The sequence below is a fragment of the Castor canadensis genome, chromosome 6, assembly GCF_047511655.1.
Source record: "Castor canadensis chromosome 6, mCasCan1.hap1v2, whole genome shotgun sequence".
NCBI classification, from domain to species: domain Eukaryota; kingdom Metazoa; phylum Chordata; class Mammalia; order Rodentia; family Castoridae; genus Castor; species Castor canadensis.
The window spans coordinates 110,784,426-110,809,126 of NC_133391.1; the positions used below are offsets into that span (position 1 = coordinate 110,784,426).

Below are 24,701 nucleotides of genomic sequence, written 5' to 3' on the forward strand. Positions count from 1 at the left end.
ACAGTGGTTATCTATCAAAAGGTCTATGAGAGGTTTTTAACCTTTCACATATTTCATTATTGTTTATTTTTAATGAACGTTTATAATTTTTTTTAATGACAAGAAATATAATAAAGCTATTTGCATTTTGATAAAAAATTGAAAATATCCCAGAAAACCACTAAGCTTTAAGCATCTTAATAAAATTTAATTTAGTAAGCTTCTCTAATCAAGGTTGAAATATTCTACGGAATGGCCCAGATTCCACATATTTTTAAGTGGCTAGGGAGAATAGTTTAAGGCAGACTAGGCAGAGTTCTCCAATCAAGTATTAAGCAGCCTAGGGATAAGTCTGTATAATTCTGAGGGGATTTCACTAGAGAAAAATCAATAGGCAAGAGAGGGTATCTGTGGACTTCAGGTGCAAGAGAAACAAAAAGTGTGAGGGCTAATTCCAATCAAATAGATTTGGAGTACATGCTACGATTTCTGCTTTCATTATTATAAAATAAAATAATTACTTAGAAATGATGTATGGATTGGCCCAGGATCCAATAACAGTTAATTTTTAAGACATATACAAATACAAAATTTAAAGTTTTTAAAATTATTCTTTACAAAGATTGAAAAGGAGAGAATGTGATACATTAAACTACTTACCTCCATGGGAAGACATGTCTGTACACTGGCAGATTTTCCTGGATGTGACACCACAGTCCCATTTCGTACTTGAAAATGTGTTTTGCACATGTAGCCATCAGAATAGTCCTGTGTTCCATCAACAAAGAATACATAAGAAAATGGCAATTAGTTTCAGAATTCATGCTAAGAACTGCCACTTTTCTTACATTCCAGGATAAGCAAAGAGAAATCAAGTGTATTACATGAGATGAGATAATACAGGTAAAAAGACTAGTCCAAGGTACCCTGTAGGCAACCAATAAATGCAAGCCCTATTCTTCTACCTTTCTCATTCATTGTCTCTCCTTCTCCTAAATTAAATACTCACTACCTTTTCTTTCCTACTAGTCCATAACACCAAGGTCAGACAGCAAAACTTCAGGATGGTAACCATTAAAAAGCATTTAAACTTACAGAAATACCTTGTCAAGTAATTAATATAGATATTCATGGTTTATATAAAGAGACAGGTTTTAGGAGAATTTCTAACAGATCTGGAGGCTGGAAGGGATCTTTTGTTTCCATTTCTTTTTTAGGACAGATCTCTATTAAATGTCTCAGGGGGGTAATTATGTAGCATCTGCCTGAGCACCTTGATGAACCTGGACTTTTTACTACTTTCTATGATAGCTGTCTCCGTTTTGATGCACTATACATTGGGAAAGTTTTGTCTTAGACTGCATTGAATGTCTCCCTTTAACTTTCTGGTTCTAGTTCTGCCCTCTGGAGTCCAATTCCTTCTCCACAGATTTTTTTTCTTTTAAGAGTTAAAGACAATTACACTGTTTTCATATATGTCTTGCAAAATATGGTTTCCAAGTCCCTCACTATTTCTATTTCTCTCCTGCTTTTTTGCACTTGCTATTAAATAAACTAATGGATGATATTCATCCAATTATAGACCATCATACTCAGGGGGTGGAAGTCCAGGAGAATCCCTGTGGGCAGTGGATTATGAGAAGCCTATGAGCAGTTAACATAAGCACAGTTATGCTCAATGATTTACAGGCTGAGTTTGGCATGGCCCCAGCTGCAGAAGGAACAAAGACAAAATGCTTTTCCTAAGTTGTTTACATTCAGAGAAAGAAGTAGAAACTCAGGTTTCTCTTGTTATAATGTCACGCTCCTCCCTGAGAACTGTTACTCCAACTCCTTGTTTACCACTGGATATAAAAGACTCCCTGAAGGAGGAGGAAATTTCAGGGAGGAAAAGGTTTTGTTGACGGGAAAGTTTTGTTTGGCTGGCTGCAGGCTGCTTAACGAGGCTGCCTCTGACTGTTGTGTGTCTCCACCAGAGCAGCTTTCTGCACTAAGAACTTCACACATAGGCTTTAGAAAAGCTATGCTAAAGAAAAGCTAAAAAGAACACGGGACAGTGCAAGTCTAAGGACCAGGACTTTAAGAGAGATTAAAAAGGAACATGGGACAGTGCAAGACTGAGGGCCAAGACTTTAAGAGAGATTGAGGAAAATATGGGACAGATCGAGACTAAGGAAAGAGACTTTAAAGAACAGAAAAGAAGACTTTAAAAGTAAGGTTTTAAAGAACAAGAGAAAAGAAGCAAAGTAAAAGAAGAGTTATTAGAGAAAAGAAGCAACAAGGCTGTTGTGCATCTCCATCACAGCGCCCAGCACACCTGACCCCAACTTTCTACATGTCTGTCTTCTATCCTTTGTCCTTTCTCCATCTCCAGCTGCCCCCAGTTAGGTCAGAAAACAGGAGCTCCTGAGAAAGCTCTTGACAGATCCCATTTTTTAAGACAAAATTTTTTGTTTAAATTACATAAAGTCACGTGTAATATATCTCTCCATGCTAAAATGTAAGAAATATTAATTCTCCAGCAAACTGTCACACCAACATTCACATTTTAACAGAATTCAAGTAATAACAATTAAGGAAGAAGTGGTTACTTAATCTTTTTATAAGAAGAAAATTTGGACATAGATACATAGAACATAGAAGTCTAAGAAAAATGGAAATGAAGATTAGAGTGGTGCAGCTACAATCCAAGGACTGCTGACAACTATCAGAAGCAACAAACAGGCAAGAGAGGTTCTTCTCCAGAACTTCAGAGGGAGCATAATCCTGCTAATACCATGACGGCAAACCTCTAGCTTCCAGAACTGTGAGAAAATAAATATCTGTTGTTTTATTCATCCAGTGTGTGGTACTTTGCTATGCATCTCTAGAGAAGAGATAGTCACTGTATTTCTTAAGAAATTTAAAGCCTTGGTGAGTACCTCAGTAGTAGAGCACTTGTCTAGCAGGCACAAGACACTGGGTTTGATCCCTAGCACCACAAAATAAATTTTTAATTTTTTAATAAAAACAGATTTAGTAACACCTTTAAATATCTTAAATATCATTGCTGACTGGAAAGTAAACTGCCAAACATCCAATACTATCACTTATAATTTTATTAAGGTTATGCATTTTATAGGTTGGAATTATTTATTGTTTTAAATTCCAGCTCTATATCATCCAACCTCAAAATACACCCTCTGATGGCCCTCAAGCACTGAAATCCAACATAAATTTAATATTGTCTTACATGGAGAAAAATAAGTATAGTGACTATTGTTGTCATCATTGCTGCTCAGTTTTATATCAAACATCCACTCCTGACAGTAACCAGTTTTCCTCAGATTCATTCCTTTCTCCACCATCTCTGTTGATATGGCCTCCCAGTTCCAGGAACAGGCACAGGATTCTGATCTGGCCAACTAAGGCTTCAGCCTTGCTGGCCTCAGAGACTCAGGAAAGCAACTGATCTCCTAACAGAGCCTTCAGTTTGGTTGGAGGGCGCAGGGGAAAGGATATTCTCTCTTCCATTGGATCTGAACAAGACAAATTTTATAAGCCCTAGCAGCCATCATGTAATTAAGTGGAGCCTGAGAATAAAGCCAACATAAAGGAAAACAAGACCAAGAGATGCAGAGAAATCAGATTCTGATTGTACTTTTTATGCCACTATACCCAAAGCTATACCCTCATAATTTTCAATTATAAGTCCCTTCTTTGCTTTGTCCAATGAGTTTTCTCACTTGCAATCAAAATAATCTTGTTATTAAATAACAAATATTATACTTAATAGAATAAAAAATAGAAATTTTCTACTGTTTTTATGGTTGCTTTCATTATGATAAACAACAGTTGATTATATAAAAGATTTACCAAATATAATAAAATTATAATGGTATGCACTTATGTGAAAAAGTACTGGCAGATTGCAATTTTAAAATGATCTAGTCATAGGCTGGGTGTGGGGGCTCAAGCCTGTAACCCCAGCTACTCAGGAGGTGGAGTTCAGGAGGATTGCAATTCCTGGCAAAAAGTTGGCAAGACCACATCTCAACAAATAATATGGGCATGGTGGTATGCACCTATGGTCCCAGCAACTCAGAAGGCATAGGTAGGAGGATTGTTGTCTGAGGCTAACCCCAGGCAAAAAGTGCAAGACCCTATGTGAAAAATAACCTGAAGTAAAAAAGGGATGGAGGCATAACTCAAGTGGTAGAGCTTGGACTGGAGGTGTAGTTCAAGCAGTAGAGCCGCTTTGCAAGTTCAAAGCTCTGAGTTCAAACCCCACCAAAAAAAAAAAAATCAAGACATACAGAAAAAAACAGAACTCTTAGAATATTCAGAGAACAGTCATATTAAACTGTGTTTGCTAAATATAATCCAAGAAATACGAGTAACTATTCTATGTTTTTCTATACCTGCATAATGATCATACAACCTCATCTTAAAGTAACATACAATTTAGTAAAACTAATTGCAATGAAAAACATATTTCCTTTGGCCAAAAGAGATGAGTTAAAAATTACTGCACACATACGTTATAAAATCTAAATAATTATATCATTGTTCTCTTTCCAATGGGTCAAGAAAAAGGGAATACCATTTTAAATCTTACTTATATTTGCTTTCATTTGAGGTAAAGACTAATGTTCTTTATTATTATCCATAGGGAGATACATAAGAACTTTTATTTTTTTTATTTTTTTTTTTTTTACAAAGTAAACTATGATTTTATTGTGAAATTCTCATAGGTGGAAAATTAAATTGAATATTTATTCTGTCCATTTCATTTTACAGTAATCTTACCACTTATTTTTGTACCATGTATTTCAATTGCCTGTTTAATGAAAAATAAAGTAACCTATAATTTTTGGCTTTTTTTTTGCGCTTAAATTTTACATTACAGACCCCACAGTAAAATGTGTTGCCAACACATCTGAGCTCTCATTGAAGAATGTTTGGCCATTACTTATATCTAATGGAACAAACTTTGATCTCTGTCACCTTAAAATGCTTATGTCGGCAAATGATTTTGTTTCTCACGATAAAATAAAAACCCTAGATCGTAGAGGTTCTAACAAAATTTATGCACAGGCAAAAATTTCACAGAAATAAATATATTTCTAGGGAGATACATAAGAACTTTTAACTCTTACTATATTTGGTAATGATTTTCTTTTCAGTATCAATCCCTTAACAGTCAAAAATAGCCTTAAAATTTTACATTTAGAAAAAGGAGAGGTCTGGGAGTTCCACTCTGAGATAGACTATTTGCTTAGCATGCACAAAGCCCTCAGTTCAGTACTCAGCACTGAAAAAAGAAAAAAGAAAGGGAATAGGGGACGCAGAAGTGGAAGTGAAAGGAGAAGGGGAAGGAAAAAGAAAGGGACAGGAAGAGGAGGGAAGGGAAAAGAAGGGGAGGACAGGGGAGAGGAGGAGAGGAGACCAGAGAAGAAGGAAGAGGGAAAGAAGGAATAGAGAAGGGAAAGACAAAAAAGGAAATATTGCTAGAAAAAGAAGGGTTTTTAATGTAAGGCAGAAAATTGATTTTGCTCTTCACTGTTGAAGGATGCTCTTTTAGAGCAAGCAAATATAAAAGCATGAGTGCTGTCACCCTACATCAGCTCTATATTCCATCTTTCCCAGTAAACAATGTTGAACTCAAATCTCGGCTTTGCAATGAAATTTCCCTGGACTGTTCCAATGAACAGTCCTCCTCTCCAGCTTCCCTGCTTTCTTCTTGTACTTATCATTGTTTACAATTTTATGTTTAATGTTTTTAAACATTTGTTAGTTTTATTTCCCACATTTGATCATAAACTCAAAGTATAGACCCAGCCCCTAAAGGAAGCCAGAGTCTTAACTATGGGATCCAGACTGCCATTCCATGTAGAAACTCAATACAGACAAAACCTAAAACATCCTGTATCAGCATGGGAGGATGCAAGAACAAAGGGAACCTTACAGTTTACCCAGTTCAACCCTCTCCTTTCAGAGATAAGAGTTTGAAGGATTGAACCACTTCTAAGAAACTTGTTTTTCAGCTAATTAAGGGCAGAGCCTGAAGTGGAAAGCAGGTCACTTGACCCAAGCATTCTTTCTAGTACACTAAGCAAATTCTGCCAGAGAACAAGACCTTGGCAGAAACATGCTTACTGACTCTAGTGGACTAGTACAGGCCAGCACTTTGACTAATAAGTTCAAACCACTCAAGTGTGGTCTAAGGACCAACAGCGGCAACATCACCTGAGAGCTTATTAGACATGCATAATCTCCAGCCCCACCCTAGACCTCCAAAATCTACATTCAACCAGATCCCCAGGTGATCTGCGTGCACATTTGGAAGCACTGAGGCAGCAAAAAGACTCAAAAAGACTGCAAACCAACTGTATTGCTGGTATCACATCTCAGACCAATTACTCCACATCTCCCCCAGAAGTTCGCATTGCAATGATCAGGACTGAGAACAGTTGCACTAAATTCACTGCAGCCCACCCTCTGAACTCAGAGGGTAACAAAATTAAGGAAGTACTCTGCAGCTGCTTCAAGAGAAAAGACAAAAACTCAAGGCCTTCATGAAGACCAGAGCTCAGCTGCTGTTGTCCTAATGCTAAAATCAGCTCTGCTGGTGCTTATCACGGAGCTTTGGCTCGGCTAAGATGGTCTCTTAAATGGTTTTTATTAGTACCTCAAACCTTACTTTCTAGCATGCTGTCCAGCCTTGACCTAATCTCTGCAACTGTCACTAATCTTACGCCTTATAATTGTTCCATGTCCAAGTACACATCAGCTATCAGGACGTCCTGCTGACCATCTAACACAAAGCAGATTGCTTTACTCTGTCACTGAAAAGAGAAAATACAGGAAATGTTCAGGTGACAACCCAAATACCACTAATACAGAACATTTCCTCACAGCCCAAACTCTTCCAGTTATCTAAATAAAATGCCCTTCACCAATTTAAATGAGAAAAACCATAAATACACTGGATGAAAATGTTGGAGCATATAAATAATATGTGCCTTTTAAAATATGATTAAAAACCAGACAATTGGCAATATAAGCACTAACTAGATTACATTAAAAGAACTATAGTTTTTTAGAAAAAATATGATAAAAACACAGACATCACAAGATTGATAAATTCTACAACACAGAGTAAAAAAATCTTAACAACATAAAGTCAAAAGACAAATATAAAATGTGAACACAAATGGTTTCTTGGCTTTTTGTCTAAGATTAAGCATAAAATGTGATTTTAAAAGGTTTTAGATAATACAGAAAAAAACCTAATTTTCTCAATATATAAATAGCTTTTAATTTCCTCATGATATAAAGAGTTCCAGCAAATTAATAAGAAAAAAGACTAATGAGCAGTCTATATAAATAGTTCACTAAAAAGGAAATATACACGTGGATGTTTCTTATGTTACCCAAACAAAAAATGTAACTTACAACTGATGTGATGACTTTTTTACAATCTAATTAACAAAGATCAAAAAGTGTAAACTACTAAACTACACTATGCAAACAAATATGTAGATAAAACAGGCAGACACTCTCCTACATTGCCAGGGGAAGGAGAGCTTACATTGGTACAATATCCCTGAAGAGCTAGTTGGCAATGACTATCAAAACTAAAAATGCACATACCTTGAACTCACATGTTACTTCCAGGAATTTATCTTGGAGATATAGGTACACATGTAAGAAATAAAACGCATGCTATATGATATGTATTAAAGTATTATTTTAATGGTATAAAATTAGAAACAGCCTAAATAATCATTAGTGAAGATTGTTTACAAAAATTATGGTATATCCAAATTATTGAATGCTATGAAGCCACAAAAAGATAATGAATAAGTTCTATAAGTATTATATTGAAAATTTACCAAGATAGATCATTATTTTTTTATTTTAAGTTTTACATGCGGTATACATGTCTATGTACTTCTACATATATACACATTGAAAAACATGTATATATGTATGCTAAGTAGTAACCTCTAAGGGTTTGGGTAAGCAAGGTAAGAGAATTAGAAAGTCACCTTAATTTTTTTTTTTCTTTTTTTAATGTTGGGTATTTTCGAGACAGGGTCTCTTGAACTATTTGCAGGGCTGGCTTCGAACCGCAGCCCTCCTGACCTCCGCCTCCTGAGTAGCTAGGATAACAGGCATGAGCCAACCAGTGCCTGGCTTTTTCTTTTCTTTTTTTTTTTTTTGGTGGTGGGACTGGGGTTTGAACTCAGGGCCTTATACTTGCTATGCAGATGCTCTACTGGCACTCCACCAGCCCTGATTTTTCTCTAACATGCACTTTTGTGCCTATAAATAAATAACACATTTTTTAAAAAGAATTGATTTCCCTTTGCACATGTGCCTCCAGGCTATCACACTGCTGCAGTAGATTCGATCTTAAATATTTAGGGAGAAAATGTCCCGTAGGCCTTACAGAACCCCAGACAGACAAGCAAGTTTTCTAGTGCAATGTTGATGGAAATCTAGGAATTTCCTAACAGAACATGTTTGAATCTGTTTTCTTATAAGCTATCATAGGACCATGCCACCCAGTAAGCTATGTTATGCCTACTAGAATCCAGCTACCCAAATAATTATGGGACTTCTCTTGCTGAATTTTTTTTTCCGAAGTTCTTACTGGAGTTTGAACTCAGAGCTTCAAGCCTGCTAGGTAGGCGCTCTAGTGCTTAAGCCATGCCTCCAGCATGCCAAATTTTAATAAACTTTTACAGATCATGTTTACAAAAATGTTGTTATCTTAAAAAAGAAAAAGTGATTCTCTTAAAGCCTCAGTTCTAGTTTGGAATAAAGCATTGTGTTAGGATTTAAAGTTAACTGCCCAGAATGACAGCTGCAGGAAGGGCTTGACGAGGCCATCAAGGAGGAAGACTTAACAGAAGTTTCGAGGTCATTGCCAGCACTAATCAAACAAGGCCTCAGAGGACAGTGGATCCCTGAGGAACAGGCCAAACCTAACAAGCTCAAAACCAGAGTTCAAACCCCAGTACTAAAATAAAAAGCCCTCCCTCAAGTGACTGTAGAAGATCCAACCAATATTACCAGTAGCTATCCAAAACTGATTAACCTTGGGGGTAAAAACTAAATAAAATTAAAACTGCTACTGAAAAACAAAGTTTACACTGGATAGATCAGAAATTAAACTACTATCTGTTCAATATTTTAAAAGCCAAATTTAGATGGTAGGAAAGTAATTGTTATGGATATAAAGGATCCTTCAAAACACAGTTCTGACTGTTAACTGTATCTCATCCCCACAGCCACCCCAAACCCCACCAATGCCAACAGCACTGGTTTCAGTTTTTGATAGTGTTACACTTTCTATATTCATGTGTGTATCTTGGCCATGGCTAACTCTAATGCCGCTGGCAATATTAAGTACAGAGTGACCAGATCCAGTCAAAGTAATTCATAGGGAACTGGTAACTGCCTCATTAAGATAAAGATCCTCACCTGAGGAAGCTGGACCTGTCCTGTGAAAGAACTGCATCTTGCAGATGTGTTCAATTCAACAAAGGTGGCTCCCCACTCCACCCCCATCTGCATGATATAAACCATTATTACTGCTTTTCTGTGTGACCTAACATTTTGAATCCCTATTGGATATATTTGTCACTAGTTGGGAATAAAACTACAAGAAAACACTGTGACTGTTGATCCTTCATTAGAGATTCTCTGCCCCTGCCCAGTTTAAAAAAAGCTTTCTCAGCATAGTTATGGTATGAAACTAAGAGAATCTGCAGATTTTTTTCTTTTTTTTTTTTTTTTTTTTTTTTTGTGGTACTGGGGTCTGAACTCAGTGCCTCATGTTTGCTAAGCAGATGCTCTACCACTTCAGACATTCTGCCAGCCCCTTTTTTTGTATGTGTTTAGTGTTTTCAAGATAGGGTCTGGCAAAATATTTGCCACAGCTGGCTTCCAGCCACAATCCTCCTGATCTCTGCCTCCTGAGGAGCTAGGATTACAAATCTGAGCCATCAGCATCTGGCTAAGAATCTGTAGAATTTTTGACCTAAAGTAGTTGCTATCCCATAGCAGGGTGACAGAGGATTAAACTGCCATCTATCACAATTCTTAGGACTGCAGTAAGTCATATTTATATAAGCAGACTTATTATATACTTTTATTAGATTTAGGTTTATAATCAACCTATAAACAAAGAACTGAGAACTAAAATATAGCTACTAAACAGAATCTAAGTATTATAAAGTTGAATGAAATAAAATAATATAATTAATCAAAAAATCAGAAGGAATAACAGGAGGGAGGGAGATAGTATAAGTACACTAAATACTTCATCTATCATAGTAAGAATCAATAGTCATTGTCCAAATATGAGAAATCAAGTATATTGTTTAAAGTTTTAGGATAACTATGAGAATAATTAAGGAATTATTTGTCATTGATAAGGGTTCAATTAAACAAATTAAAATCACTAATATAATGAAATATTACATAACTATTAGAAATAATGAAATAATTATATATAGATGTCAGGGCTGAAGGTGTGGCTCAGTGGTATAGTGCTTGCCTAGCATTTGTGAGGGTCTGAGTTTGATCCCCAGAGCCATTTAAAAAAAAAAAGCCAAAATTATGAGTCAAGTGTAGTATAACCCTAGCACTTGGGAGGCTCAGGCAGGAGTATCATGAGTTTGAGGCCAGCCTGGGCTACATACCAAGTTCTAGGCCAGCCTGGCTACATAGAGACACCCTGTCTCAAACAAACAAATAAATAAACATAAAACAAAGATGTAAATGATGTAATGCTACATAGAAAAAGTAGGTTATAGAACAATAATTCCATTTATTTGAACACATATGTATGTATACATGTATTTGCACAGCATTGGGTCAGGAGTAAAAGATTTTTGCCTTTATTTTAAATATCTATGCAATATTAGAATTTTTACAATGATAATATATTGCTTTTGCTTACAAAAATTAAATAAAGACCCAACTCAGAAAAGAAAAAGTAATAGTGCACTAGGAAGACTAAGATCCAAGTCAGGAGTAAAAGGTCATTAAAACTTTCCTTCCATTCTGTGATCAATATGATTCTCAGAAGCATGAAATACTCTGGCAAACAAAGCTCATTTTGTTTCTATTTTCCTTCCTTTTTGAACTAACCCTGTAGGTGCTAAACCACAATGAGGCCAATACTTTTTTCCTAGGTTACTACCTAATGATAGCATATGTTCACTTAATTTTTTAAGTAGACATTATCTGATATCACTTAGTACTTTCTATTTTCAATTCCATTCAATAAAGCCATGCTGAGAAACTCAGCACTATACTCATTTGTATAATAAGTTAGCTTCCTTCCAATATTCCTGGCTCCCTTTTCTTCACTAGACACTAAAATAGAACAAGTCTCCCTACTTTTCGTTTACCTCTGGTCCCTTCCTGACTTCTTGGATGAGCAGAAGACTCCTCCCCAGTCCCCTGATGCAGGCCAAAGCACAACAAGGACAGCAGCCCCAGGAGAAGATAGCAGAAGAAAACCAGCTCCTTGCCAGGTCAGAAAAGGTTACCAAGGACTATTGGTGACCTTATTGGAATGAGGAGGGGAAGAAGTACAGTTCACGTGGGTTTACATATTCTGAATTTCCACAGCCTGCTTATCTCACACAAGTTTTTACAGAATGATTATAATTTAAATGATGTTAAATCCCTTCCCTTCTTAGAACCAAAGCATTAAAACGCACTAGGTACCACTTTCCTTATTAACACCATCAACAGATACCGCTAAATGTTAGGTTTCCCTATGAAGCATTTTCTTTTCCTTTTCTCATTTTTTAATAATGCTTTGTTTTCAGGTTTTCCAGCTTGCCCATTCTGAGTCTTCAATTTTCAGCTCGTGGAATGGGACCTCCATGTGTGCCCTCATACTTTTTATTATATTAAACAATTTCGTTCTTAGTCCCAGAGTGTTCCTGCTTATTTGTGCCAGAGGAATGGCCAATGGATGTTATAACTGATTGGAGCGGTACGGGGGCTGCCATAGAAAACTAAATTTTTCTCTCTTTTTTCCTGTTTCCAACTGCGGTTTGTAGAGATTTTGCCATATTTTGTCTGTTTGCTCTCTTCAAAACATTCTCAAAGGTTGAGTTTTGTTTTTCAAGTATCACAGATTTTAAAAAAGGAAAAAAACATAGAGAAGACCCAAGTTCTGACCTTCCCCATCTCTCTGAATTTCGTTATTCCAAATCTTACTCCTTTTAAATGTAAATTAGTGCATTTAAAGCCACTGACTGTTACAAGACTGTTATAAGAAATTATAAATTTTGTACTTTGCTAAACTGAAAGAAATTTGGTAATACTAATGGTATAAAAATTATCAGTGTAGCAAGCTGTCATTTTGAGTTCAAAGCACTATCCTTACAAAGCAATACAAATAATTTATTAACCTTCCCAGTATTTAGGGAAATGAAAGGTACCCGACCTTAAACAATTGAATTCCTCAGAGAAGAATCCTGAAAGGACACAGGAAGTAAGAAAGTCCTCCCTGGAATGGGTGGCATAAGAGTCATAAACCAGTGTCTTACAATGGAAACAGCAGGCCAAGTGGCTCAAGTGGTAGAGCACCTGCTTAGCAAGTGTGAGGCCCTGAGCTCAATCTCTAGCACCACAAAAAAAAAAAACAAGAAGAAGAAAGACAGAAAGAAAAGAAACATATTCTTTCAGTATTCTAGAGGCTAAAAAATCTGAAATCAAGGTATTGTTGGGCATGTGTTCTCTTCAGGCTATAGAGAAGAACCCTCTCTTGTCTCTTCCTGGATTTACAGACACCTCACTCCAATCGCTCCCTCTGTGATCTTATGGCCTTCTCTGTGTGTCTGTCTTGTACCCCAAGTTCCCTCTTCTTATAAAGACATCAGTCAGAGGAAATTTAGGAGTCACCCTAATCTAGTATGGCCTCATCTTAACTTGATCACATCTGCAAATGCCCTATTTCCAAATAAGTACCATGAATTTGGGGGGACACTATTCAACCCAAAACAGGTGGAGAGCCAAGAAGAAATGAGAGAAGGCACACATCCTGCACCTAACATGGACAGCTTGCCTAGAACAGCTGAAGTCAGGCAGTCAATGGCCAGGGTTTCAAGAGTTTGCTCCAACCTGAGGACACAAGCCAGAATCTCACAGCTGTTGCTGGAACCCAAATGGTTTGACCAAGAATACAGCAGAAGGACTGACAGCTTTTCTAGAAGGGTACACTGTAGTTTAAGCACTGCTTTTAAACCCAACGAGCCTGGATAATGTGAGATTAAAACTTTACTGGGGTCATTTTGTCAAAACAAGCGCTCAATATTCACTACTTGGATCGGTGCCAGACATGTGGCAAACTCAAACATCGGCAGAGAGGAAGGACAATGGAAGACAAGGAAGGAGAGGAAGGGTATAATCCACTCAGCATTCTTTATTACTGTAACAAAAGTTTCTTGAAATATTTCCCAGAATGAGTCACAATCTCTGCCCTTCCAGTCATTTCCATCCCAGGCCTATGTCTAAAGTTCTTACACTGAATTTCTTCTACTTCTGTATCATCTATCAGGACCCCTGCTTCCCATAGCTTGGCATTAATGTCTCAGAAGGAGAAAACATGCTCCTCTATATCCAGGCAGGAGCCACCCAATACAAGTGTAAGAGGAACAGAAGCACACCTCCTCCTTGCCCCGCCACAGGGGGTCCTCCTATAATACTTGGTCTCCTTAATATCCATGTGCTCCCACTGCCGTACTCCAAATTTTACGGTTGGAAACAGACCAGTTGACTGAGGATGTATCTTAACCTAAAACTTACATTTATTAAATTTGTATTTCATATAAATGAGAGCCTGCACAAGTATCCTACAAGAATTTTGAATTCTTAAGTGTTTCTTTGACATACTACCCATGATACAAACAATGAATACTAGATTTACCCTCTCGCCTTAAATAATTACAAAGCCAAATAAAAAATATGAAATAGGTGTTTTCAAACATTGGACACAGACAGTCCAGGACAATGATCTCTGGGAGAAGGAAAATAAACCAGGTTAACCCAAGAAGTGTCCCAGGTCACTGCCTACAGAAAGATTCTATACCACACCACAGGGAAGGGCAATCCCAATAGAACCCCCAATAGCATTTACTTGAGGAGACAGAGTTCAGAGTTTAGGAAAACAGTGACTAGAATCTGTGGATCTGAATGCAAGGCAAGCACTGAGACAAAGACTTCTGAGATTCTCAGAGGAACACCATCCCGTCTTCAAGTAGAGATCTGCACATGCATGTGAAGAAACTACTGAGGGCTGGGGAAGTGGCTCAAGCAGTAGAGCGCCTTCCTGGCAAGTGTGGGGCCCTAAGTTCAAATCCCAGTACTGCCAAAAAAGAAAGTTGTGTGACTGAGACTACTTATTCTGTCTGTCCAGAATAAACTTACCAAAGAAGGGAAGGAAGGAAGGAGGAAGGAAAGAAAGAAGGGAGGGAGGGAGGGAGAGAGGACTGGGAAGAAACAGTGAGACAAAGCAGGCAGAATAGTTCTCAGAAAAAACACAAGGCCAGGAATTGCTCATATGCCCAACTACCCAGAGCAGAAAGATGTCATAACATGCACAATGAGTAGCATCCTCAAAAAGGAAATGCCTTAATGGTGGTCCAGATTAGACCTAGTTTAAAGGCTGTTCAGGACCTGTCCCGACAGATCTTAAAAACAAGCTTTGAAAGAATCAAACAGACTGGGGCTGGCAGGAAAGGAGAGAACACAGTTTCCCTAAGTTCTGCTGTTACATTGCACGGCATGGTGACTATAGTTAGTAACACAGTATATATTTTAAAACAGCTAAAAGGAGGATTTTAAATGTTCTCACCATGAAGAAATAAATGATAAACACTGGAAGTGATAGGCTTACTAATTATCCTGATTAAATCAATACTCAATGTATACATGGATTGAAACATCACACTGCACTCCATAAATATATATCAATTATTATTTATCTATTAAAATTAAGATAAAACTTAGAAAAAAATTAAGCTAATCCAAACCTTTAGGTCAAAAAAAATAAAAAAACAAAACTGATTCCAAGGTTCCTTACTGTGTTTCAGAAAAAGGAAAAAGATTTTACCATGCACAAAGTAGGAATACAGTGAAAACTTACCAGGCATGTGAAGAAACATAAAAAATATGACTGAAACCAAAACAGAAATATATCAGCCAATAGAAAAGGACACAGAAATATGCAACTGATAGAATTAGAGACAAGACAGGAAAACAGCTATCATGAATATACTCTGTATGTTCCAGAAAGCAGAGGAAAACATGAGATTGATGAGCACAGAAATGGAATATATAAGAACAATCTACGTCAAATTTCCACAGTTAAAAACCAAACTATTTATATTTGCTACATTACAAGAACCTCTGTAAGTGCTACAATGTACCCACATCCAGCACAACAATGATAAATAAACTATTTGAGGGACCAGGCATGGTAGTTCATGCCTGTAATTCCCAGCTACTTAGAAGACAGAGATTTGGCAGACTGTGGTTCAAGGCCAAACAGGCAAAAATTTAGCAAGACCCCATCTCAACACATAACCCATGCATGTAGAACATTTCTATAATCCCAGCTATGCAGGAGGCTATAGGTAGAAGGATCACGGTCTGAGGCCAATGCAAGCAAAAATACAAGACTCTTTCTAAAAAATAGCTAAAGCAAAAAAGGATGGGGTGTAGCTCAAGTGAGTCACCTGCCTAGCAAGCTCAAGGCCCTGAGTTCAAGCCCTACTACAACCAAAAATAGATAAGTAAATAAATAATATTTTTTAAATAATAAAATATTGAACTGAAAAATATACTGACTATAATTAGCAGCAGCATAGAAACTTCAGAAGACAAGCTTACTGAACTTCAAGATACAGCAACAGAGAAAGAACCCCAGTCTGGAAGATGGGTCACTTAGTCAAATACCCCAGCCCAGACTCAGCCAGCGATGCTTCTGTGCTGTGAGATCACCTCTCCCATTTCTGTTTCAGGGCTGTGGGTGTAGCTCACTGGTAGAGAACGCCAGCACAGAGACAGCCCTGGATTTGACCCAGCACTACAAAATACATAAATAGATACGGCAATGCAAAGACCCTGAGGTGAAAGACAGAAAAATACTCAATAAATAAGCAAGCATAGTGAGCTGCAGGGAGTTAAGTGGCCTAAAAACTTTGAAAGTGGAGCCCTGAGCACCGTTTTCCATTCAATTCAATTTTGAACATTTCAGGGACTTCTGGAACTAATTAACCTAAGAGCAATTCAACTTTATTTTCACATTTTAAAAGTATTAGTAAAAATAAATGTATTTCACTTACTGTATGACTAGATCCATTTTGTATTTTTCTGTCTTGTCAGACTTTTATTTTGTTAATTTTGTGCATTTTATGCACTTATTACTCAGTTACTCAAAGGTCTCTGAAACCTAAAACACTATCAAATGTTTGCTACCAATTTTAAGAGCACTGATTTGAGAACAAGAGGTAAATATGTGACAAATATCTCAAAACTAAAGTTCCTTTACAAGATATCTAAATTCATTCACACATCCAAAGGTATTTACTGCATGCATACTACATTTTGCTCTTTCTATGTGTATTCACAGTGATAAGACACATAAAATCTTCACTCTGCAAGATTAGATTTTGATAACGGAAACAAAATAAACACCTTTATTAAAGAATAAAATATGTAATTTCAGGTAGTAATAACATAAAACGAAAACAAAATTTTGGTTTCATACAACATGAGCGTAAAAAGACAGATAATAAATAAAGGAAAAGTTATATTATGTCCTACTGATCAGGACACTAAAGATTAAATAGAGAGGGTAACTGTTGGAGAGGTATGGAAAGAGATGCAATCAGAGAAATAAAAATAGTAATCAGACAAAGCGTCTCAGAAATTTGAAATTTGAATAAAACAAATAGATCTAATGAAGTAAACATGAGAGTGAAGTAATGGTTTAAAGGCAAAGAATTCCAGATAGAGAGAACAATTAGTGCAAAGGTCCTGTGGCTGAGTAATTTTGGTGGTTGTAGGAGACAGCAAAAAGGTCAAGTCAAATCATGTATGGATTTTATTGGCCATGGTGAGGGGTTTATATTATTATCTGTCCTACTGAAATTATTCTAAAATAGAATTCAAGATCACAAAACACTAATTGCTTTTTCTTCAATAAGTAATACCATGGCAGGAAAAAAAGTCATACTTTAATCATACAAAGACAAGCCCTATTAAATTCAAGTGTATTTTCTTCTTGTGTATTTTTAATGGATAGGAATTGTTTAAACTTGTTTTGAATCATACTATAAATACAACTTTGTAAACTACTTTTTCAGACAAGAATGCTATGTCATGAATACTAAGTTACAGTTAGGGGAATAAGTTCTGGTGTTCTACTGTACAGTGGGATGACTATAGTTAACAATAATATAATGTAGATTTTAAAATGTCTAAAAAAGAAGGTTTCTAAATGTTCACACCACAAAGAATGATAAATATTTAAGGTGACGGGCAAGCCGATTGCCCCGATTTGATTATAACACAGTGTAAACGTGTATTGAAGCATCACACTGTGCCCCACAGACATGTACAATTATTATGCTTCAAATGAAAAAAAATTTAATGCTATCATGAGATTTTTCTCTCGCAGGATTTGGGAATATCACTTTTAAAGACTATATAAAGTTGCATACAGGTGGTCCTAACATTTACCATAAATACACTCACTATTGGTAAAATTTTATTCAAATTTTGATTGAAAGTTTTCACAAATAACGTATATACTTGTGAATAAAATTTCCCCCCCTCAGATTTCAAAATTTTTTAGTTAAATATTGATAGATATCTTTAAAGTTTCTGATATACATTGCCAAGATCTTTTCAAGATCTGTCTTCCATGGTCACCATATAATACGAGAATGCTTGTGTCACTGCACTCAAGCTAGCATGGTTTTATCACTCTGGCAGTTTTATAAATCTATATTGTTTGCTTTTATTCTTTGCTAACTTAATGTGTGAAAACTTGTATTTCATTGTTGCTCTTATTTTGTATTTCTTTATTAATAACTACAGCAGAATAGCCAGGTACCGGTGGCTCACATGTGTAATCCTAGGTACTCAGGTGGCAGAGATCAGGAGGATCGTGGTTCAACACCAGTCAGGGCAAATAGTTCATGAGACCCCATCACATAAAGGGGCTGGTGGAGTGGCTCAAGGTGTAGGCCCCAAGTTCAAACCCCAGTACTGCAAGAAAAAAAATAAAATAAAACTACAACAGATTAGAAATGGCTACAAGTTTTCAGACAATCCTTCCCTTATTGAAGAATTTGTTTCCCTACCCTTGAACATGAACTAGCTGTGACCTGTTTGATCAAAATATAGGGAAAGTGACTACTAGGCCTACCCTTGAAAAGAATTAGACGCTTCTGGCTCAGGATACTGGAGCCCTGAGAGGCTATGTAAGTCCAGATACCCTACCTACCAGAGCAACCTCATGGCCCCCATGTAAAACTCCATCCACACTTTAACGATTGTCGTGCTGCGCACCAGGCATGTGCTTGAAGCCATCTTGAAGTGAAGCCTCCAAAAAGTGTTGCTGCCAAGTGAATGCCACCAAGTAACCTCAGACAACACCATGCTCAGAAGAAGAATTACCCAACCAAGCCCTGAATGAAGCCCACAAATCATGACACATAATAAACTGTTGTTTGTTTTATGGGACTTGTTTTGGGATAGCCTGTTGTAAATCAAGACATAGTTGATCTTTCTTTTTGTTTTCTGGAGTGGGGGTGGTTTCTAACCAGGCATTGACCTATTTCTAAATAAAATAGAAAACTGTATTTAGGAATGTCAGGAAAAGAACACACCTTCCACCAGCCCAACTGCCTTTGCCCTTTGCTTTGCATCTGCAGCCTCACCAGAGCTCAAAATGGTCCCCAGCTGCTCCAGTGCCACTGGTGGCTCCTGCTCCTATGCTGGCTCTTATGAGTACAAAGAGTGCAAGTGCACCTACTGCAGGCAGACCTGATGCTCCTACTGCCCTGTGGCCTGTGCCAGGTGTGCCCAGGGCTGTGTCATCACAGGGGCATCCGACAAGTGCAGCTGCTGTGCTTGATGTGGGGGACAGCCAGGTGCCCAAGTGTAAATAGAGATGTGTGTGCATCTAAATTTGTTTTTCATATTACTCTGACCCATTTGCTAATTTTTTTCTATGAAGTTTGTGAATGATAATAAAAGTCAGTGATTTGAAAAAAATGGCAGAAAAGTAGCAAAAAAGAAAATAAATGAGATAATAAAGTAAATGAGATAAAATCAAATTGAATTTAGGATAATGCAGTTAAGATTTGTAACAAAAATACAAGGATGGCTTAGCGTTAAGAAATCTTACTGCTCTAATAGCTACAACATTAATTATTTAAAAGGGTAAATCCATACAATTACTTTGATAGATATTAGAAAAGCGTTCAGTAACGATCAACCCTCAGGGGCCAGGCACGGTGGCTCCCAACTGTAATCCCAGCTATGCAGGAGGCAGAGGTAGGAGGACTGCAGTTGGAGAATGGCCCCAAGCAAAATCCAGAAACCCTATCTGAAATATAACTAAAACAAAAAGGACTGGAGGTATGGTTCAAGTGGTAGAGTGCTTGTCTAGCAACTGCAAGGCACTGAGTTCAAACCCTAATACCAAAAATATAAAAATAAAAATCAACACCCAGATGCAACTCTTTTTAAAAAGTTATTAAGAAAAGTACAAATACATTTCTCCTAATTTAAAGGAGAAACACTAATAAAAATAACAAATACAGTTAATGATTACATATAAATATTTCCACCTAAGCAAAGAAAAATAGAAAGGTGCTCACCATTCTGACTACAATTTAACATTTTACTAGAAATGATTATACATAAAAAGCAAATAAAATTAAAATGTAAAATAAAATTGCAGGTGATTTATTTGTTTGCCTAAATAATCTAAGAAAATAAAATGAAAAATTAATAGAGTTTCAGAGATTGGCCAGGGGAAAATCAACATATGCAAACAAATAACTTTTATAACAGTAGCCATAACCAACTAAAATTATAAATGTAAAATACACCATGCCAATATGAACAAAACCTGTCAAAGATTCAGGGAAATACCTGTCATTATATCAAGAAAACTCAACAATTTTAATATAGGACATGAAAAAGATCCTAAGTTTTAAGAAATCTGTAGTCATTCAACAGCTATCTGAAGAAGAAAATCTACAGGGCTTTTATTTAAAAAGAATAATTAGTAGTAGGACTATAGGATATCAAAATCAACTATAGAGTAATTCATTAGTAATAACTAAACTTATTATAATAGCTAAGAAAACTAAGTCAAGAAACTAGAGTATAGAGTTTAGAAGTAGACCACTTATAAGTCAGAATTTAATATATGGTAAATTGGGATTTGGGATCAGAAATGGAACAACGCATGAATCAAATAATCAATATGAAGCCAGTAAGTTCACCATTAAATAAAATGAATAAACTGCACTGCCACATCACACAGTCCTTACAAATAAATCCCAGATGGCTAAAGCCCTAAATATAATAATAAATGTCTAGAGAAAAATACAAAAGAATGTTTTTCATAGTTTAGAAGTGGAAAAGGATTTCCTGAGCAAAACACCACCCAGAGCCATGAAGCAGAAGACTGGAAGATTCATTAAAAATTAAAAACTTCTATATGTCAACTGGTAATACTATCAAGTTAAAAGAGAAATGACAGACTGGGGAAAATATTTGCAATACACATAAGAAATGAGAGATTATAGTCATAATATATGTTACTCTTACAAATCAACTTTAAAAGACAAATGATCCATAATAAAACAAAGGACACAAATAAGATATTCCTAGAAGAAATACCCATGACCAATAAGTACATTAAAATATACTCAACATCAGCAGTAATGAGGAAAAATACATTAAAACAATGTATCACTGCACAGGGTGCTACATACCTGTAATCCCAGCACTCAGGAGGCTGCGTCAGGAGGATCATAAATTCAAGGCCAGCCTGGACTACACAGTGAGACCCTTTCTCAAAAACTCAAAACAGCTAAGCATGGTGGCAAATGTCTATAACCCCAGCTACTCAGGAGGCAGAGATAGGAACATAGGGTTCAAGGCCAGACCCAGCAAAAGTTAGTGAGGCCCTATTTCAAAAACAAGCTGGGCATTTTGATGCACTTTGGTAATTCCAGCTACTCAGTACAGTACGTAGGAGGATCAAGGTTCAAGGCCAGCCTGGACAAAGTTAGCACAAGACCCTATCAGAGAAATAAACTAAAAAGTGAAGGTTCTGGGGGTTGGGGGTGACTCAAGTACGAGACCACTTACCTATCAAGTGCAAGACCCTGAGTTCAGCCCCCAGTACCACCAAAAAGAATTCATTTCTCATCTTTTAGAGGAAAAAAAGGTGAATAAATATCCAATTTTATAGAATGCATGAGAAAATGGATATATTCATACACTTTTTGATTGTAGTATAAATTGGTACAGTCTGGAGGAAAAAGTTGTCCAAATTCTAATTCATTCATTTACTCAGTAAATATCGAGTTCCTACATCAAGCAGCATAATACTAGGCCCTAAGAACACAATTGTTCTGGGGGTGCTAAAATGAGTTAAATTTACAGCATCTAGTAGGTAAAAAATGGGATGTCAATTAGGTTAATGGATATTAAAAACTCAAGTTCAGGGTCATACTAGGCATTGAAAATATAAATTCAGGAGTCCGTGTGTGTGTGTGTGTGTGTGTGTGTGTGTGTGTGTGTAGTTCATGTAGTGTGTGTACTGTATGAGTGTGTGTTGTGTGTAGTGTGTGTAGTACATGTGTAGTGCGTGTAGTGTGTGTGTGTAGTGTGCGTAGTGTGTGTGTGTGTGGTGTGTGAGTGTGTGTGTATAGTGTGTTGTGTAGTGTGTGCTGTGTGTGAGTATGTGTTGTATGTGTAGTGTGTCTGTGTGTGTAGTGTGTGTTGTGTATAGTGTGTGTGTAGCATGTGTGGTAGTGCGTGTAGTGTGTGTGTACTGCGTGTAGTGTGTTGTAAGTGTGTGTGTAGTGTATGTCTGTGGTGTGTGAGTGTGTGTGTAGTGTGCGAGTGTGTGTGGTAGTGTGTGTATAGTGTGTGAGTGTGTGTGGTGTGTAGTGTGTGTGTAGTGTGTATGTGTCTGTGTAGTGTGTGTAGTATGTATGTGTCTGTAGTGTGTGTCATATGTATAGTGTGTGTGTGGTGTGTAGTGTGTGTATAGTGTGTATGTGTGTAGTGTGTGTGTGTAGAGAGGGGGTGCATGTAGTGTGTGTAGTGTGTGTGTGGGGGGGGGGGGTGTTCAGAGCCAATGAGCTGGATGATCCCCTGCAGAAGTGTAATTGGAGAAGACCAAAGATTGAGTCATGGGGCGTTCCAATGTTTAGCAATTAGGAGATGAGGAGGAAGCCAAAAGGAGCAGTCATCAAGATTAGGGGAAACCAAGAGGGCAGTGTCTAAAAAGCAAGGAGAGTGTTTAAGAAGGGAGTGGTAATTGTGCCAATTTTTCATTATCTATCAAAAGGTAAAGTGAGCATATATTCTCATTCAACAATTCAACCTTGAATTATCTATTCCTTTGAAATATATGTGTATACATAAAAACTGTATTGCATGGATATTTATTAAAGTATCATTTGCAGTAGTAAATGAAATATCCCTCAATAGGAAAATGCTTAAATTATGATTCATCAAGGTAACAAAATGTGACAATTTTAAAAAGCCAGCACAGGAAAGCTGCAGATAGAGAATGGCTTCTGAAATACTAAATTTTAAAAAACTATTTGAAGAATGTATAGAATGATTGATTCTAAACATAAAAATATACACGCATGTGTACCTGCCCCAAGAGCAGGTAGAATAGCGTGAGAGAAAGCAATGGCTCTAAAGCAGACTTATTGGCATTTAACTGAGGAGTGTCACTTCGGGTGTATCTCTTAACTTCTCTTGATCTTCCTTTTCCCTTCTCTCAAAGAAGGTTCTAAGGAATACACAAAAAAGGTGTGAGCAGTATCTGGCACACAGCAATCTACTCAGTAAGTGTTAGCTATTAACAATATCTTAACAGTGTATATTATCATCTATAATAATAACATATAAGTGCATAGGAAGAGGCTTCAAAGTTCTCTGTTAACACTGGTTATCTCTGAGAAGTTTGAGTTTATGAGTTGGCAAGTAGAGTAAAAAGAAGCTGAAAGGGACTTAAAATATTTTACCATAGACAGGATGTGGGGTAGCTCAGTGTCAGAATGCACACTTAGCATACACACGGCCCTGGGTTCAATGACCCAAAAACATTTTTTACCATATATTCTTTTGTATTCAGTGATAGGGACTGAACCCAGGGCCTCATGCTTGCTAGGCAAATGTTCTACCCTCATCCCTCATAAATATTTCTATATTACTTGAATTTTTTAACAACATACTGATGCAAATTTTTAATAAAAGTACATGTGCTTTCCTTTTGAGGTTTTTTAAATTAAGAGATGAAAAAGAATAGTAAAATTTATAAATCTCAATGGTTATTTCTGGCAATTTTTATTCAGTGAGCTACAGTATAATTGACACCAAAAAGACCAATCAAAGAACTGGACTAACGTGTAGCAGGCAATATACCATTTTCTAGACATTTCCAAGAAAAACACAGACAGACATATGGCAATAAAAACAGAAAAGAGCTGAGCAAAATAATATAAAATAGAGAAAAGAGAACTAAATTGAGCACAGATTTGTAGCCACTGAGACTAACCATTAATGCAAATCAAAGACCTTACACATTTCCAGTGACATGACAACATGTGTTATTAGTCAATTACACCTTATTTTAACCAAATAGAGTCCCTTCTGGTCCTATTTGTCTTGTGTGAAGCAACATAGAATTAAGTCTTCTCTCTCTTTTGACTACATACTCTGGTTCCACTGCCTTGTCTGTGCAAGCCCAGTCCTGTCCACTGTGGGCAAAGAGAGCATTCCACACACAGCATGCTGCAGATGTTCCAAACCTAAGCCAAAGTGTAAGAGTCTGTCCATATAGTGATGCCAACAGGTGGAACAGTTAAGACGATGTGGACATACAACTTTTTGACTTCTGACTGACTTCTCTGCTAGAGAAACAGCAGGTATTTGTAGGACACAAATGCTAGAGTGTGCTGCATGCAGACTCAACTTAGCCCTTTCATGCATAACGCAAAGTCCTTCGCTCACCACCTCTTTCTTTGTCTTCAGTTACAAACCCTTCTTCACCAGCTCCTCCCAAACCTTCCCAAGGTAGAGCTCACTGCTCCATGTAAGGCTCTGCCTCTAATTACTATTTATTGCATTTGCATGTGGTTTTTTTCTCATTACAATGTCATTAGCATGCGAGGGAGCCCTGTTGCCAGGGCAACCAGTGAATGCACAGCACAGCCTTTAATGAAAACTTAACCCTACTTCATTTAATTTCCACTGTGTTTTTTGGCTTACTTCACTTTTGTGGTCACAAGAATTGAAATATACTACAGTTACCCTTTCTTATTTGGTGTTGCTCCAAGGTGTTAGTAACCTATGTGTGATCTCCTGAATATACTAACACAGTATATTTTTCATAACTAACCATGGTAACTTTTCCTCCAATATAA

The 24,701-nt window shown here is 36.9% G+C and overlaps 1 protein-coding gene and 1 pseudogene across 14 annotated transcripts in view; one reads left to right on the plus strand and one right to left on the minus strand.

Moving 5' to 3' along the window:
* Atg10 (autophagy related 10) overlaps positions 1 to 24,701 on the minus strand; it is a 273,358-nt gene that overhangs the window by 195,285 nt on the left and 53,372 nt on the right. For 11 of the 14 annotated variants that reach the window (XM_074077169.1, XM_074077173.1, XM_074077164.1 and 8 more), the window contains one exon: positions 640 to 747. In XM_074077169.1, coding sequence (XP_073933270.1) covers positions 640 to 747 — 108 coding nt within the window. Of the gene's footprint in view, positions 1 to 639; positions 748 to 7,614; positions 7,647 to 24,701 lie in introns of all 14 variants that reach the window. The other 3 variants (XM_074077165.1, XM_074077166.1, XM_074077167.1) reach the window with 1 other exon arrangement.
* Positions 18,959 to 19,144, plus strand: LOC109695468 (metallothionein-1E pseudogene; annotated as a pseudogene).